The following is a 15,626-nucleotide window of genomic DNA, read 5'->3' as shown; positions in this document are numbered from 1 at the left end:
GATGCATGCTTCCTCAAGATAGCCAGCGAAGCAAGTTCTAGGATCTTCGACACAACACAGAAACTGAACTGTCCATGGCTCTCCCATAAATTTTCTAACACACCTTTCGTATCCCTTGTATGGAGTTTGAATACGTAACGGTAACTGAAGCTTCGGATAAGTTCGGATACTTGGGATATACTTGTGTAGTTATGTTTGTTGTCATATTCTAGGAAGATCGTTTGTGTATAGATACTCCTAGATACTCTCATCTTGAGTTGTATATATGTAAGGTTCATCATTGATCGAGAGGAAGATAAGGTGCACCAGTTTCTGTTTGGACTGGATGGTGCGACGCAGATTGGGCAAGCTGTCCTGTAAGTGGTGTTTATAGATGAACAAAAGTGTGTTCTGTTGTCTTTAATCCATATTGATCTTTGTCTTTTACTTTGGTTTGTTCTCTTTTGCAGATCCGGAAAAAGCTGTACGCGTGATTACTGGATTACCTGCCAAGTAAGATTCGTTTTTAGCTCTGTTCAAAGGAGCTAACTATTTCTATGTAACAACTAGCATTGGTTAGTGTTTTGTGTATGGGTGAGACAGGTACCGAGATCCAAAAACTGGTCTTGCTTATGCAACTCTAGACCCCTTCAAAGCAATAAGAGAAAGGTACTATTTTGATGATGCCACATGTTGTTTCATACTTCACGCCTCATTTTGTTACTCTAAGCAGGGAAAACACGTTCTCTTTTTCTTTTGTTGTTAGAATCTTATGTTATTTTTTTTGGTTCTCTGAAGGTTCATGGAAGAACACAATGGCTTGAGAAAGAAAATGGAGATGGGAGATCTGTTTGACACACTTACTTCTGCTAACGGCTTTTCTGCAAAACGAAAGAGAACAATGGTTCCAAAGACAAGCAGATCATTTTCTCTCAGAAACTCGGCTCGTTTCTGTAATTTGGAGACTCCAGAAGCGAGTGAAGTTTCAGACTCAGATTCAGACTAATAACAACCTTCCCTGATTGGCTCGTATCTAGGAAAAAAGGTTTTACTTTCAATCAACATCATGAACTAACAGTTATTTGGACCACATATTGAGCGGCTGCTCTGTGTATTAAATAAATCATCGAGTGGTTTTGTGGTTGAGAGATGATGAAGATCATGGATGAAGTTTTTTCATGATCAGAGCTTGAACTGGAAACAACACACTCCTTGTAATTGATCCTCCCGACCACAACCTAGTAACCTACTACACCATCTTAGAACCAGAGAGTGTAATTTTCACTATTTTGTTGACCTTTGCAATCGAATGAATTTCTTTTTTTTTTTTTAAATATTACTTGGATTCAGTCAATCCAAAGTCTAGGCCTGGTAAAAAAAATTAAACCGAACTCGCTTAACCGAGTAGAAATCTTCAGTTTTTGGTTAAGAGTTCTGTTCAAGAAATTTATGACTAAATCCTTCAAGATTTGTACTAAACTAAAACCACATTCATATTTTGAACCGAATTAATTGACATTAATCTAAATTACCTAAATTTTAAACTAAACTAAACTAGAATCAAACCGGTAACCGAAAAAATAGTAGGATTTTGAAGAAGAAAAAAAAAAGAATCAAATTAGCTCATTATCGAACCCAACTCTTTCAAACCAAACTAACCAAAAGTCAAATCACTCAAAGCATATAAACCGAACTCGCGGAATCCAAAAGTCTCCTCCAAGGTTATATAAAAATCAAACCTTGGATTTAACCGCCAAAATCTCGCCTTCGCTCGAACAAGCAATCCTTTAAGAGGGTCAGCGTATGAACAAGGTCTTCTTTCTCTTCTTGAAAACTCTCTTCACAAGACAAACCATCTCTTTGCTCGTTCATCATGTACATCTTCATGTTCTTCCTTGTGTTCTTGTCAAAGATCTCTCTATCTCAGTATCCTCCCAGTTGTGACTACTTCTCACAATTCCCAACAAATGGATACTTTGTCTTCAATGTTTCATCCAGAGGTTGTGGAAACTTCACAAGGGTGCAAGAGGCGATTGATGCAATCTCTTCATCAAACCAAGACAAGAAACTCATCCTTGTTGACTATGGGATCTAAAGGTAAGAGTATATAGATTCATCCATTCTCTGTTTATCATAATTTTGAAAAAAATTTAACACAAAAGATGCTAATGAATATATTAATGTTTGGTTCATATGTTATCAGTGCAGATATTGGTCACAAGTAAAATTATTAATATGAAGATGAAAATACAAATAAAAATGAAGAATTGCTTTAGCTCGGTAAGAAAATATTAATTATGTTGATCATAACATCAATCAACAAAAAAATTGAACTATATCAAAAATGTTTTTAGTTTGTAAGACATTTTTTTCAAATACAGACAAACAAAATTGTAAAATGGTTTGGTTTGTGACAAGTAATGCAATTGTGATTTCGTTAATGTGATGTCGAAAACCTCATTAATCTCTTTTCCATCACAAAGAAATTTTAAAATTTTGTAATTTGATTTATTTTGGTAACATTAGGCTTTCTATGAGATTTTCCAAAATCAAAGTTTTCAATTTTTTTAAAGCAAATATCCAAAATAATAAAAGCGAAATACAAGCATTTATATTTTTTGTTAGAATGTAACAAAAAAAGAAAGAACTTAAGTAAGATAAGTGTGCAAGATGAATAAGTCCAAAAACAATGTAATATATCAATCATATATGAAAGATGAATAAGTCCAAAAACATATATATTGTTACAAGAATGATCAAATATGAAAATGAAGCCAAAAATAACCAAGAAAAAATTGAAGGATTATTTTAGTTTGATAAGCAAGGATTAATTATGGTTGATTAAGAATATTAAATAAAAATATAAGTGATTAGAGATTTAGGAAGTTATGAGAATAAAATTGTGTGTGTACCTCCTTTTCAAATTCATTGGAAGCAAAGAATCTCATCACAAACCTAATGATTTTGTTGATTACATTATGTAATAATTCCATTCATGTGTTTTTCAATTTTTGTCTCGGTATACTAATATATAAACGAGGACATTTATATATACTTTAAAATATGGCTCTAATAATTGATAGTTGCCGCATAGACGACAACTCGGTCATATCTGAAATAATTTTTAAAAAAATTTGATTTATGGTTCAAATAGTTTAAATTGTTTTTAATTGGTTAAAATCAATTTAATTCAATCTAAATTAGTCTAAATCCTTTAAATTAATTAATAATGATATTACAAATCCATAAAATTATCTTTTTTATGTTTTGTAGATCTTATTTTAATAATTCATCAAAATAATATTATAATTAAAACTAAAATTAAAATATCTTATTTAAATATAAAATACATATAAAATAAATAAATAATTGATTAACGCCTAAGATTCGTCTAGGCTTTGAATAATACGATTAATCGTTAATCCTTTACAAAATACTTAATTATTGCTTAGCTATTCTTTTAACATTACTTTAAATATATACATATGTATATGTATGTGTCCTCTTTTAGAATTAAAAAAAATGTTTTTTTTTTATCGTAACATCTTGTACCTGTTTTACAAGTATAAAATACTCTTTTGTGAAAAGAAAGAAAGAGAAAAAAAACACAAAATTGGAACAAGTAAACACAATTAGTAATCTACGTTATGGGCTGAATATCACGGATACGCCAACGATAAAAACCCATACATATATAAAGGCCCATAAGTGGAACGGTTAAGCGAAGAACAAAAAAAAAAAAAACAGAAGTCCTGTCCCTTTGACAGAAAAACAACAAAACTACGAGAGTCGTTCTCTGAAAGCTTTCTGTTGATTTTAGAAAGTGAACTCTTTCCGATGACGACGGAAACAGGTCAATCATCTCGTTCTAAACCCTCCGATGATGATGATGATGCATGGGCCAAACTGGGTCTGCCCTTTTTCTCCCTTCTCCCATCCCTTTTTGTTTTGCTCTTGAGAACCTGTCTTTGTAGCCGTTTCTCTTGCTTGACCTTGATGATGATTATCTCATTTGTATTCCGATCATTGCATTACATTGATTCTGTTATGATTAAGCACTGATCTATCATGTTTTGGGTCTTAATTTTGCAGTTCCGTTGGACACTAGATTCTCAGACATCGAGATTAGGTTCAATGATATGGTGATATGCTCCGAGACTAAACCATCTTCCTCAGAAAGACATGAATGGTGCAGAATCACTAAGAACTTGGGTCAAGGCTCTGCCACTTTACGTAACATAAGGTTGAGAGAGTCTTTTTTTTTGTGTTGTTTTCTTTGTTTACACTTTCTGATTTTTTTTTGCTTGCTTATTAGTTCGGATGCTATACTTGTTGACGAGGCTATTATCTCTAAACATGGTGCTGTTGATATCATCTCTGGTTCTGAAATTGTTCCTGGCCCTGGTCTTCAAGGTTCGACCTGTCTTGTTTTTTTTTCTGTTTCATCTAGAAAATGGCCATTTTTAATGTGATGAAATAAAGTAATTTCTAGGGCTAATAGTCTAATAGAGTAGATTATTGCTATACTAATGTCTCTAATTGAACTAGTTCTGAGCTTCAAATTACTGTTTTGTGTCGTTTGTATGTTTAAGCTACTTTTTAAGAAGACAATATAAACTTCGAGATATATAATTTTTCTTTAAAATTCAATTTTGTGTAGATTACTTGCAGTACAGATTTACGGTAATGCCTGCTCCAGACTCCAGATCCCAGCTACTGAAGGTGCTGCTGCTATGTTATCTACTCATAGTCCACGATTTGAGAATTTTCAAGTCGAGTTTCTTATTCTAAATCTCTTTGATTTTGCACTTCAGATTTCCATAGATCCTGACCACGCCAAATGCAGTATCTGCTTAAACGTGTGGCATGATGTTGTCACAGCTGCGCCTTGCCTTCATAATTTTTGGTCTGCCCATTTTGCACTTCTCATCATCTGTAGATAAAAATATTATACTCTGATGGTTGGTGTGTTCTGCCTGCAGTAATGGATGTTTCTCAGAATGGATGCGGAGATCTGAGGCAAGACATCAGCATGTCCTGTGTCCACAGTGCAGAACAACTGTACAGTTTGTCGGGAGAAACCATTTTCTGCAAAACATACAAGAGGTAGTATTATTATCTTTTCACTGCAAAGCATTTTCTTCTACTCTTGTGCTTTCATATATGCTTCTTGAGCTTTTTGGTGACTATATCAGTGCATGTTATGTTAGGATATATTAAAAGCAGATAGTTCACTGAGGCGGCCAGCTGAAGACATTGCAGTGTTAGACGCATCTTCCTCAATACAATCAAATCTTGTAAGTACTTTCTGGCATATTCTCTATTAAGTAACGGATTTTGTAAATACATAAAGCATTAAGTTATCAAGATGAGTTTGTCACTGATTAATTAATTGGTGTATGCCGCTAAGGAATCATTACCACACGTTGATCGTGATTCTTGTGCAATTACTCGGGTGTTATAACTTATACTACAATTTTACATACATTTTAGATCATTGGGAGCAAGAGAAAACGCCGTTTGAGTACGCTGGTCTCGCCCACACTTGAAGAAAGAGATAGCTTGCGTTTGCAATGCCCACAATGTGGTAATATAAACTGATTCTCTTGGCTAAGTTGATATAAAGGAAACCAAAAACAAATTGATTCTTGTTGTAGTAAAGAAACGTAAATCGAAAAAGATGAGGACTAGAGACATCATCGTAAAATGCTAATCATTGATGGGTTGATTTGTTCTTTTGCGCCAATTGCCCTATTTATAGTTGCTACGGTTGGTGGTTATCGGTGTGAACGCCATGGTGCACATCTGCAGTGCCACCTGTGTAGAGGAATGATGCCCAATAGAACCAATATTCAAGTGCCGTTACACTGTAAGTAATAATACTAAATACGATTTTGTAGTTTGCATTGTTTACAGTTCAAAAATCATCTACCATCTAGCTTTCAATACTAGTTGCTATTTTCACTTGCTCAGCTAAGAAAGTTTGTATCTATTGAATGAATACTCTTTATATGTAATGTAAAATCTGGGTGCTTAAAACATAGGGATGCTGGTAGAATTCGCAGACTGATGTGACTATATTAATACTTAACCATGTTTAAGTCGGAAAGGAAACTCTTGCACTTTCTACACACATACTTTTAAACTATAGTTTATTGCAGGCATGGGATGTGATAGGCCGTATTGTGGTGCTTACTGGAGTTCCCAAAATGTTACACATGGTGAATCTACTCCAGTCTGCAGTCCAGAAACTTTCAAACCTGTAGGTTGAGCTATGATCTAATCAAATATTGTTCATTGTTTACTAATAATCAAAGGCATTTTGGTAATACTGTTTGTTATCTAAGATTAGAATAGTTTCCGTTAAGAATATAGTCTCTTTGAACTTTGTCTCTCTGTTATGTATGTTTTATACGCAACGTGACTTGATCTTAGCTTTTGTTTTCCGTCTCTGAGGTATTGCAACAAAAAGAATTTTGCACTGTGGTTAGAATGCTATGTTTCCAAGATAGGTTTTATGTATTTGTTATTCTCTCTTTTTTTTTTCATTATTTTCTTACTAATATTTGCAGATCTCGGAACGCACAGTTACAAGGATTCCCTTCATAACCCATGAAATGAATCGCCATGAACAAGATGTAAGGAACTGCCTCGTTTCGGATTATTGACTTCTTTCTTTTTTTTCTTTCTTTTGTGACATTTCTGCGGTTTTTGTAGATAACACAAAGATGCATTGCTAAGATGGGGAGAACCGTGCAGGATGTTGTAGCTGAGTGGTTCAGGCTTTTCAATGATAGACAAATCGGTAAAATCTTAAATATCAATGATTTAACCGTTCAAGATTGTTTTAACAATAAAGATATCATTTGCGCAAACCAATGTTAAAGTAAACTGATATCCCTCTACAACGCCGAAATGGTTTCCCAAAACCACAAAATCAAAACCTATCCATTTCCCTTCTTATTTCTACACAATCTAAGTTGTAATGGTTTCTTTCTTATGCAGACCGTTCTCGAATGCCACTCAATCATGCTGAGTCCATAACTGCATCAACACATGTTTGCAAGTAAAGTTACTAGTGCTCTCGCGCTGTCTCAAAATTGCATCGTTTGAAAGCAAATTGATTTCTTCCTACTGGTGGTGATGATAAGATTGTTGTTGTACATTGCAGTGAGTGTTATAATAAGCTGGTGGGGTTCCTTTTATACTGGTTCCGGGTGACGCTTACCGTAGATCATTTTCCTGCTGATGCAGCAGCGAGAGAAAACTGTTGGTACGGATACGCGTGTAGGACTCAGCACCACAACGAAGAACATGCTCGTAAACGTAACCATGTGTGTCGTCCTACCAGAGGGAACCATCCCTCTTAGTCCGCATTGCCATCGTTTCACTTCTTGTTTTGTATGAACGTGTGCTCGTCAGTCACAGTTTTTTTATTATCTTTTGCTGGATATTGAATTACTTACACCACCTGTCCACATAATAAATATTGACTTATGGATGCTGAAGTATATTCTAATGTCTGGATGGGGATTATTGGTTGAGTTTTGGTGGATTTAAAAATGCAATTAAAATCCTATAATATATTAATGTTTTTTGTCAAAATAATGAAATAGATATATTTAATGATTTAAAATACTAATTGAAATTTTATTAGAAACTTAGTGAACGTTTTTTAAAAGACTAAATATCACTAAAACTTGTGGAAACTAATCAAATTTACTTTTAAAAAAAATTGTTAAAGTGTATAAGATTATGAGGCGATTTTTAATTATATTATGCCTTGTAAAGTGGATACGTATCCGTTCTAATATGATTTGCGATTCTATTCCTAAAATAACATTAATTAGCAAAAATGGATGGATTCTCATTATTATCATCTCCTTTATAATAGAGTACTATTACTTATTAAATCTTGTTCTAAAATCTGGTTTAATCTTGTAGTCCAAATAACCCTGTACCATGACGTATCGAGAATAGTAGAAATTAATGAAAAAAGAATAGTTGTACAAACCAATGAAGTAATCCCATTCCCAATCCGTTCTAATATGATTTGCGATTCTATTCCTAAAATAACATTAATTAGCAAAAATGGATGGATTCTCATTATTATCATCTCTTTTATAATAGAGTACGTCTTTTCAAGCATCAACACACATCAGTGATAATTCTCATAATTAACCCAAACAAACAACATAGTTGAGAAAAGCAAAGATGGGCCCTAAAATATTGGTTACTATTCTCATTATTGTCTCTCTCTTTGGTCTCAACCAGTGTAAGAACTGAATCTATATCTTCTTTAGCTGATCTAAAACTCAATACTAATATAAAAAAATGTTACACACGTTTTAGTAGTCTTTGTGGATTCAGTCATTGCTGCCACATGATTTTATAGTTTGAGATAATCATTGCAGGTGTTGATCGCCAGCATCCGATCGGGATGGAAAGATGCTTCCACAAGTTTATGGGAGGCGGCGCTCCATTTGAACTCGAGTTCTTATGTTGTGTCGAAGATCCTTCCAATTGTTTCCCTGAATTCGAAACTGAAAATTGTATCAAATGTCCACCCCTACGCAAAGGTGAAGCACCAGGTCCTCTATAAATGCTCATTTGATGGACCATGTTCTTTTGATGTCATTAGTTAATGATCCTTGTATTTTGCAAATCATTTGACATTTTTAAATAAAGAGGATGTTAAGTAAACAAGAAACTGAGTTTAAAAAATGATTAAAACATTCTTGCTCTGTTGATAAACTAAGAACTGGTTTGATCAGTATGACGAGCTTTAGGATGTTACATTGACTTTGAATGCACATGATTATCTTATGGTTTCTCCCAAAATGAGATGGTTCATTATAGAACTCTTTGTTTAAGGCCATAATCTCAATCTCTCAATATCTCCTCATGTTTCTTTTGTTCTTTATAAACCAATCTCCTTATGTCTTATATGCATATATATTAATCATAAATCTCTCTGATTCACCTGACTAATGAGCATCTTCAGTTAGATCACGACATCCCAAGTATAACGCAACTTTCATTTGATAAACTAAAATAAAAATCTATACTGGCAAAACATCCAACGTTTCAGTGAACACGTTTTCTCAGAATGTGGATTAGATCCTTCAAATTCATATTTCCATCCCTTCCGGTGAAACCTACACTAGCTAAGCCTCTACCCTCATTCATTGCTTTCTCCATTCCATCAGCCTTCCGTACCCTATGGATAGCTCATGCTCCTTCACTTCGGTTGCGTCCTTGTCTTCGTAGTCTCATCCGCTGACGTAGCTCAGGGCGTCATGAAAACACAAGATATAAAGTTTTCCAATCGCCCAATAACCACAACGGTCGATAAACATACCAATGAGTTTAAGTAATGTATAATCTAATGTACGAATTCAACATCTGATCTACCTTTGTACTCTCCTGAAGGATCACATTAGATGTGTCTTCATGTCTAAATCTAGGTGGGGGTTATCGGTTAAGTTTTAGTGGAATGCAAGTAAAATCCTATAATATATTAATTTTTTTTTTCCAAATAATAAATTATTTACCTAATATTTTTATTATTTTACTTTCAGACCTGTAGGTTAAGCTATGATCTAACCTATGGTGTTCACTTTTTTTTAATAATATCAAGGCATGTTGATAATACTGTTTTGTTTTATAAGATTAGAATAGTTTTCGTTAAGAAATGTCTCTTTTTGCTACAAAAAGAATTTGCACTGTGGTTAGAGTTACTATGATCCAAGATGGGTTTTGTGTATCTGCTATTCTCTATTTTAATTATTTTCTTACTACTATTTGCAGATCTCGGAACGCACTGTGACAAGGATTCCCTTCATAACGCATGAAATGAATCGCCATGAACAAGATGTAAGGAATTGCCTCTAACTCATTATTAATTTCTCTCTTCTTTTTTTTTTTTTCTTTCGTGACATTCTCTGTGTTTTCTTATGTATGCATTGCTAAGATGGGGAGACCCGTGCAGGATGTTGTAGCAGAGTGGTTCAGGCTTTTCAATGATAGACAAATCGGTAAAATCTTAAATATCAATGATTTAACCGTTCAAGATTGTTTTAACAATAAAGATATCATTTGCGCAAACCAATGTTAAAGTAAACTGATATCCCTCTACAACGCCGAAATGGTTTCCCAAAACCACAAAATCAAAACCTATCCATTTCCCTTCTTATTTCTACACAATCTAAGTTGTAATGGTTTCTTTCTTATGCAGACCGTTCTCGAATGCCACTCAATCATGCTGAGTCCATAACTGCATCAACACATGTTTGCAAGTAAAGTTACTAGTGCTCTCGCGCTGTCTCAAAATTGCATCGTTTGAAAGCAAATTGATTTCTTCCTACTGGTGGTGATGATAAGTTTGTTGGTGTACATTGCAGTGAGTGTTATAATAAGCTGGTGGGGTTCCTTTTATACTGGTTCCGGGTGACGCTTACCGTAGATCATTTTCCTGCTGATGCAGCAGCGAGAGAAAATTGTTGGTACGGATATGCGTGTAGGACACAGCACCACAACGAAGAACATGCTCGTAAACGTAACCATGTGTGTCGTCCTACCAGAGGGAACCATCCCTCTTAGAGCATCTCCAAAACACTCTATATTTAAGAGTTTGCAAAAACTCTATATTTGAAATTTTAAAATGTTTTTTTCCAAAATCAAAACTTCAAACTTAACTTCAAAATTATTTGTATTTTATTATGTGATCCTTTTATTTATCATAATTAATCTAAATCCATAAAAAATTTATAAATAACCAGCACATATATATAAAATATTATAGAAATATTAATTAATAAAATTTTACACTAAAAATAATTTTATGAAATAATGTGGTATTTTTTTTTAACTCGAAGAAAGTTGAGATACATAGTGTCGATAAGAAACCAAAGACAAATAACATAAACCAAACAAAATTAAACAAAGATATAAGTAGAGCCTAAAACCCATATATGACCACAAGTCAATATCTTCCACCTTTCCAAAAAAAATCAATATCAATGAAGCTGACCTAAAGAATTCCGATCAGCGATTTGACGGGCGCCTAGGCAGCTAGGCGCCCGAGTTTTAAAACAAGGATTTTTCCCATGCTCGAGTCCAATCTCCTCCTCCCCCACACATGAAAATATGGCGAAAGAAGAGTTAGCAAAGACCTTAATCGAAACCGTGAAAGAGATTGCTTCGATCTCAGATCACCGTCCACCACCGATGAAGACACACTGTGCAGTGCGCACATCTCTCCCGTCGTTTGAAGCTTCTCATCCCCATGCTGGAAGAGATCAGAGACTGCAAAACCTCTCTCCCTGAAGAATCGATGATGAAGGCTTTGCTATCTCTCAGAGAAACCCTCCTCCACGCCAAAGGATCTACTTGTTTATATAAGCCAAGTCAGCAAGATTTACCTGGTGCGTGAGATACAAAAGTATCTTTAGATACTTGTTTAGATTTGTTGTACCTGGGGAACCTACAAATAACGTGGTATTTTGTTTGTAGTTTAATATTTAATTATGTATTTTTATTTATAATTTTATTTTAAAACTAGAATTAGAGAAAAAAATATTACAAAAAAACAATAATTTTGTTTAAAAGGATACATGAAGACATAATTATTATACAATGTTGTACTTTGTTTGTAATGTGATTATGTATAATAATCATTTCTTCATGTACCTTTTAAAAAAGTTTTTTATTAAATTTCTTTTGTAATATTCCTATTGTCTAATTACAATTTTAAAATTATATACATTTTATTTTAATTTTTTTACTTAATTTATGTGTAGAATTTGAATTTATAAAAACAAACTTGAAACAATTATAAGATATAAAAACTTTAAGGATTAAAATGATAGACAAAAATAAAAATTAAGAATCATAAATGTGATATGTAATTAATTATAAGGATCAAATTGCAAATAAAAAGATAAAACTTCAAATTTAAAATTTTGAGTAGTAAAACTTCATATTTAAAGTTTTACTCCACAAAACTCTGAATTTGAAAATTTGAAGTTTATTTTTGGAGATCAAAAAACTCTATATTTAAAGTTATAGAATTGTTTTTGGAGATGCTCTTAGTCTGCATTACATCGTTGTCTCATTCTTTTTTTGTGTGAACATGCTTGTCAACTTTTTGTTATATTTGGTGGATATTTTATGTATGAGTGTAGAGCCCTTCCAACTTTAAAGATATTAATATGAGGTTCTTATTAATAAAGTATTAGTATTTTACTATTTTTAATTTAAATTAGTAATGTTTTTAAAATTAAATTTATAAAAACCAACTAACCAATGTTTGTTAAAGGAGTGAGATGCGCCATTTCTTATAAAATTGTGGGTTTTAAAATTTTCTCTAATTTTTGTTTCCTATTTTTCATTTATTTTTATTTTTTCCTGTGTTTTGAAAAACTTACGGTAAAAAATATCGACTTAAGAAAGTTGAAGTATATTCTATTTGTATCTAAACATGCTTAAGGTTTTAGTAGTTTGTTGGATCATAATAATCAATACTACTAAAACATTATCATTCTTATTTTACCGAAAAACTCAATTTTACCTAATTACAATCTACTATTGTTAAGATTGTGTTTGGTACAAAACTATTACATTTTCACTATGAATTTGTTGTTACAATAAATTTGGTGGAATATTTGAGCAAAAATGAAGCAATTTTTAAGCAAAAATTACCAATCTTGATATAATAATACAAACAAAAACATCTTTCTTAGAATATGTTTGTAACATGAAATTATTGGTAAAAAATTAAAAATGTGAGCCTCTAAAGTAAAAAAAAAATCATATTAATAATATTTAACTATATTATGTTTGTTTATCAAATTTATATTATTTTTATTTAGTCATGAAATATATTATTGATGAAAATAGAAATATATATAAGAAGTCAAATACATAAAATATAATTATTTGGACATATAATTTAGGTTTATGTATCATATATTTTTCAAAATAGATTTTTATATTTTAGAAGTTGTGTCTTATGAGTAAAGGTGTTAAGAATTCCTCTTTTAATAACATCAGATTTAAACTGAACTAGAATTTTTTTTTAAAAAACTAGATTTTTCGAATAACAAGAAATTAAAATAGATTTAATAAACTTTCATTAGCAAAAAAAAAAGATTTAATAGATTTTCAAACTAATAACAATTGATTTTACCAACATTTCAAGAATGCATAAACCAATAACCGAATTTCAATAAACTATCCAACAGTGATCTTAATGGCAGGAAAATCATTAATGGGCCTAAAATAAAAGCCCAAAGATTTGTAAGTTAGTGGATCATCGGTATAAAATACCCCGTTAATAAGTAATAATAACCACCAAAAAGGAGAAAAGTATTCCTCGTTGATTAACCAAAAAAAAAAAAGAAAAAACGATTCTGCCTCCCTCGATCTTCCTTCATCTGCTCTCAAGTTAAATCGATTTTGTTTCTTGTATCAGCGATCATCTGATTCTGCGATATTTCTGTAATAATCTTCGAAATCGGGTGATCGAGGAACCAACCATGTTCAATTTCTGGTAAAAAACATCATTATCATCAAACTCGTTTTTGTAAATTTTGTCATGATTATGCTCTCTTTCCATCCATCTTCTCCCGATTATGTTCGTATCTAATTTTTGATCTTCTTGTCAATTTAGGATGTATCTGATGTTATGGGGCATGTTTCGTGTTTGATTTAAGAAGTTTGATTATTTTTTTGGGGGTTTAGTTACTTACTGTTGTTAACTGTTAATAAATAGAGCGATTTAGTGTTGAGATCTTTGCTTCCCTAAAGTCACTGACTTCGTTGTTGCTAAAAGTTTTAGTAGATTTGAGCCTTAACATATCAATGATTTGATATCCTTTTTTGATAAGACCCAGCTTTGATTTGTCAAAGGAGCATATGTTGCTTGCTGCTGTATAGTGTGAACACACTTTTTTGAGGAATGTTTTTTGTTGTGAATAAACCCTAAACCCAGGGGATCAAAGGAGCAACTTGGGGAGTCTCGTCCTTCTTCTTCAGAACCATCTCCACAACCGTGGTATTCTCCGTCTCTGGTCACCTCTCCTAGCTTATCTCGGCCTCAGTCATCATCAGGAGCGCACATCCCATCCCATGTTTCACCTACTGAAGCTGCCTCCATTATCTCACTTTTGAAAGACAAAAGGTTTAGCAGCTACTCTTTTTCTTTCTGGACTTGTCTGTATTATATTATCTGTCTTGTTGGTTTTTCTCTTTATCACTCATATCTTGTCTTCTTCTTGTTCAATACTTTGTGCTCTCTAGTGTGGATGAGCTCAGTAAGCTTCTGACTGACAAGGATGCGTACCAACACTTCTTGAACTCCCTTGAGCAGGTCACTATTCAAAACAACGTAAGTCTCTCCAACATCATCATCATCATTCTATCTTCTGAAATTGTAGCCTCTTCACTGTTGACATCTTTGTTTCTTCTTCTTCTTCTTTATGTTCACCAGATCAGAGAAGAGCTTCGCAAAGAAACATTACATCTTGCTAGTGAGTTCTCGTCAAAACTCTTATTTTTTTAGCTACTTTGATTCATGTTTCAATAAAGAAACCTAATATATTTTTCCAGGAGAAAACTTGGAGAAAGAACCACAGATGGTGGAGCTCAGAAACCAAGTGGGTTAAATATTATTCATAGTTTTTGAGTGGGTTACAATTGAGTATATGAATCTTTCTCACCATCTATTTGTCTATAACAGTGCAGAATAATCCGTACGAGTGAGCTTGCAACTGCTCAAGAGAAGCTCAATGAGCTCGAGAATCAAAGAGACGAGATCCTCAAATTCTACTCTCCTGCTTCTCTTCTTCATAGACTTCAAGGTAAATTAAAAAAAAAAAGAAACATAGGTTTCTTCACTCTATATGTGTGAAACAAAATGATGCACATTTCTTTCTAAACACAATGGTTCATGGTAGATGCTATGAAGAAGGGAGATGAAGAATCAGAGGAGCTGCAACAGAAGTATATGGAGAAGGAGATTGATACAGCTGCGTTTGTGCAGAAGTATAAGAAGCTAAGAGGCCAGTACCATCGTCGCGCTTTAATCCATCTCTCTGCTAAAACTTCATTCACCGGTTGAAAGCTCCTTGGTTGTTTCCTTAAGCCGTTGTGTAAGTATAAAATACAGTTCAGTAACTGAGATATATCTGAAAACAATATTATTGGATTGCAGAATCATTCTGTTATATGATATCTGAAGCTGAACCGTGTAATGTTTGAATCTTTTTTTGTTATATTACATGGTGGAGACTGTGTGTTGTGAAACTTGCATTGCACAAAATACGATATATGTTACAATGAAAGAAAAAATGCATTTTGACGTGGCATGTGTCAAATTTTGTCCTTCCTTCCACAAATTGTCAAACCTCGTTCTTTGACGTGCAATTTGGAATCAAAGACTTAAGACGAGAGGCTCACCTGCAAGTCAACTTTTAATAATAAAAGTTTAACTAGAATTCATTTTATGTTGTTGTGAATTTATCATTTCCTTCTTCTTATTTGTTTACAAGTTGTGAGTAATTTAATAAGACCCGGTGAACCTAAACCTTGTTGTGAATCTTTATTTTTTTCTTAACTTTCGAATGGTTGAAAATTTGAATAAAACT

At 33.0% G+C, this 15,626-nt stretch overlaps 4 protein-coding genes and 1 long non-coding RNA gene across 6 annotated transcripts; all 5 read left to right on the top strand.

Moving 5' to 3' along the window:
- Positions 1-11: 11 nt before the first annotated feature.
- Positions 12-1,307, top strand: LOC130496909 (SWR1 complex subunit 2-like). Of its 2 annotated transcripts, XM_056989587.1 has the most exons (4): positions 12-356; positions 450-492; positions 583-648; positions 778-1,307. In XM_056989587.1, the coding sequence occupies exons 1-4, from the start codon at positions 326-328 to the stop codon at positions 983-985; spliced, it is 348 nt and encodes a 115-aa protein (XP_056845567.1). In that variant the 5' UTR covers positions 12-325; the 3' UTR covers positions 986-1,307. The 2 variants fall into 2 exon arrangements, with proteins under 2 accessions (XP_056845567.1, XP_056845568.1); XM_056989588.1 differs by lacking the exon at positions 583-648.
- Positions 1,308-3,724: 2,417 nt separating this feature from the next.
- LOC108807318 (uncharacterized) lies at positions 3,725-7,523 on the top strand. Its single transcript, XM_018579588.2, has 14 exons — positions 3,725-3,889; positions 4,072-4,222; positions 4,295-4,392; positions 4,640-4,701; positions 4,794-4,885; positions 4,962-5,085; positions 5,190-5,276; positions 5,473-5,566; positions 5,741-5,848; positions 6,141-6,241; positions 6,552-6,617; positions 6,697-6,784; positions 6,985-7,045; positions 7,151-7,523. Exons 1-14 carry the CDS (start codon positions 3,817-3,819, stop codon positions 7,347-7,349), a joined length of 1,404 nt encoding a protein of 467 aa, XP_018435090.2. The 5' UTR covers positions 3,725-3,816; the 3' UTR covers positions 7,350-7,523.
- A 604-nt stretch (positions 7,524-8,127) lies between these two features.
- LOC130496356 (uncharacterized) lies at positions 8,128-8,689 on the top strand. The gene is made up of 2 exons (XR_008935459.1): positions 8,128-8,254; positions 8,394-8,689. It is a non-coding gene; the product is annotated as an uncharacterized LOC130496356 (long non-coding RNA).
- A 1,256-nt stretch (positions 8,690-9,945) lies between these two features.
- LOC108810374 (uncharacterized) lies at positions 9,946-10,589 on the top strand. Its single transcript, XM_056987997.1, has 3 exons — positions 9,946-10,016; positions 10,217-10,277; positions 10,383-10,589. The coding sequence occupies exons 1-3, from the start codon at positions 9,953-9,955 to the stop codon at positions 10,579-10,581; spliced, it is 324 nt and encodes a 107-aa protein (XP_056843977.1). The 5' UTR covers positions 9,946-9,952; the 3' UTR covers positions 10,582-10,589.
- A 2,742-nt stretch (positions 10,590-13,331) lies between these two features.
- Positions 13,332-15,285, top strand: LOC108806951 (vacuolar protein-sorting-associated protein 37 homolog 2). The gene is made up of 7 exons (XM_018579167.1): positions 13,332-13,531; positions 13,973-14,161; positions 14,281-14,368; positions 14,471-14,510; positions 14,590-14,636; positions 14,720-14,840; positions 14,937-15,285. Exons 1-7 carry the CDS (start codon positions 13,518-13,520, stop codon positions 15,098-15,100), a joined length of 663 nt encoding a protein of 220 aa, XP_018434669.1. The 5' UTR covers positions 13,332-13,517; the 3' UTR covers positions 15,101-15,285.
- Positions 15,286-15,626: the final 341 nt, after the last annotated feature.

The sequence above is a fragment of the Raphanus sativus genome, chromosome 6, assembly GCF_000801105.2.
Source record: "Raphanus sativus cultivar WK10039 chromosome 6, ASM80110v3, whole genome shotgun sequence".
NCBI classification, from domain to species: Eukaryota; Viridiplantae; Streptophyta; class Magnoliopsida; order Brassicales; family Brassicaceae; genus Raphanus; species Raphanus sativus.
This window is presented reverse-complemented; position numbering and strand designations above follow the sequence as displayed.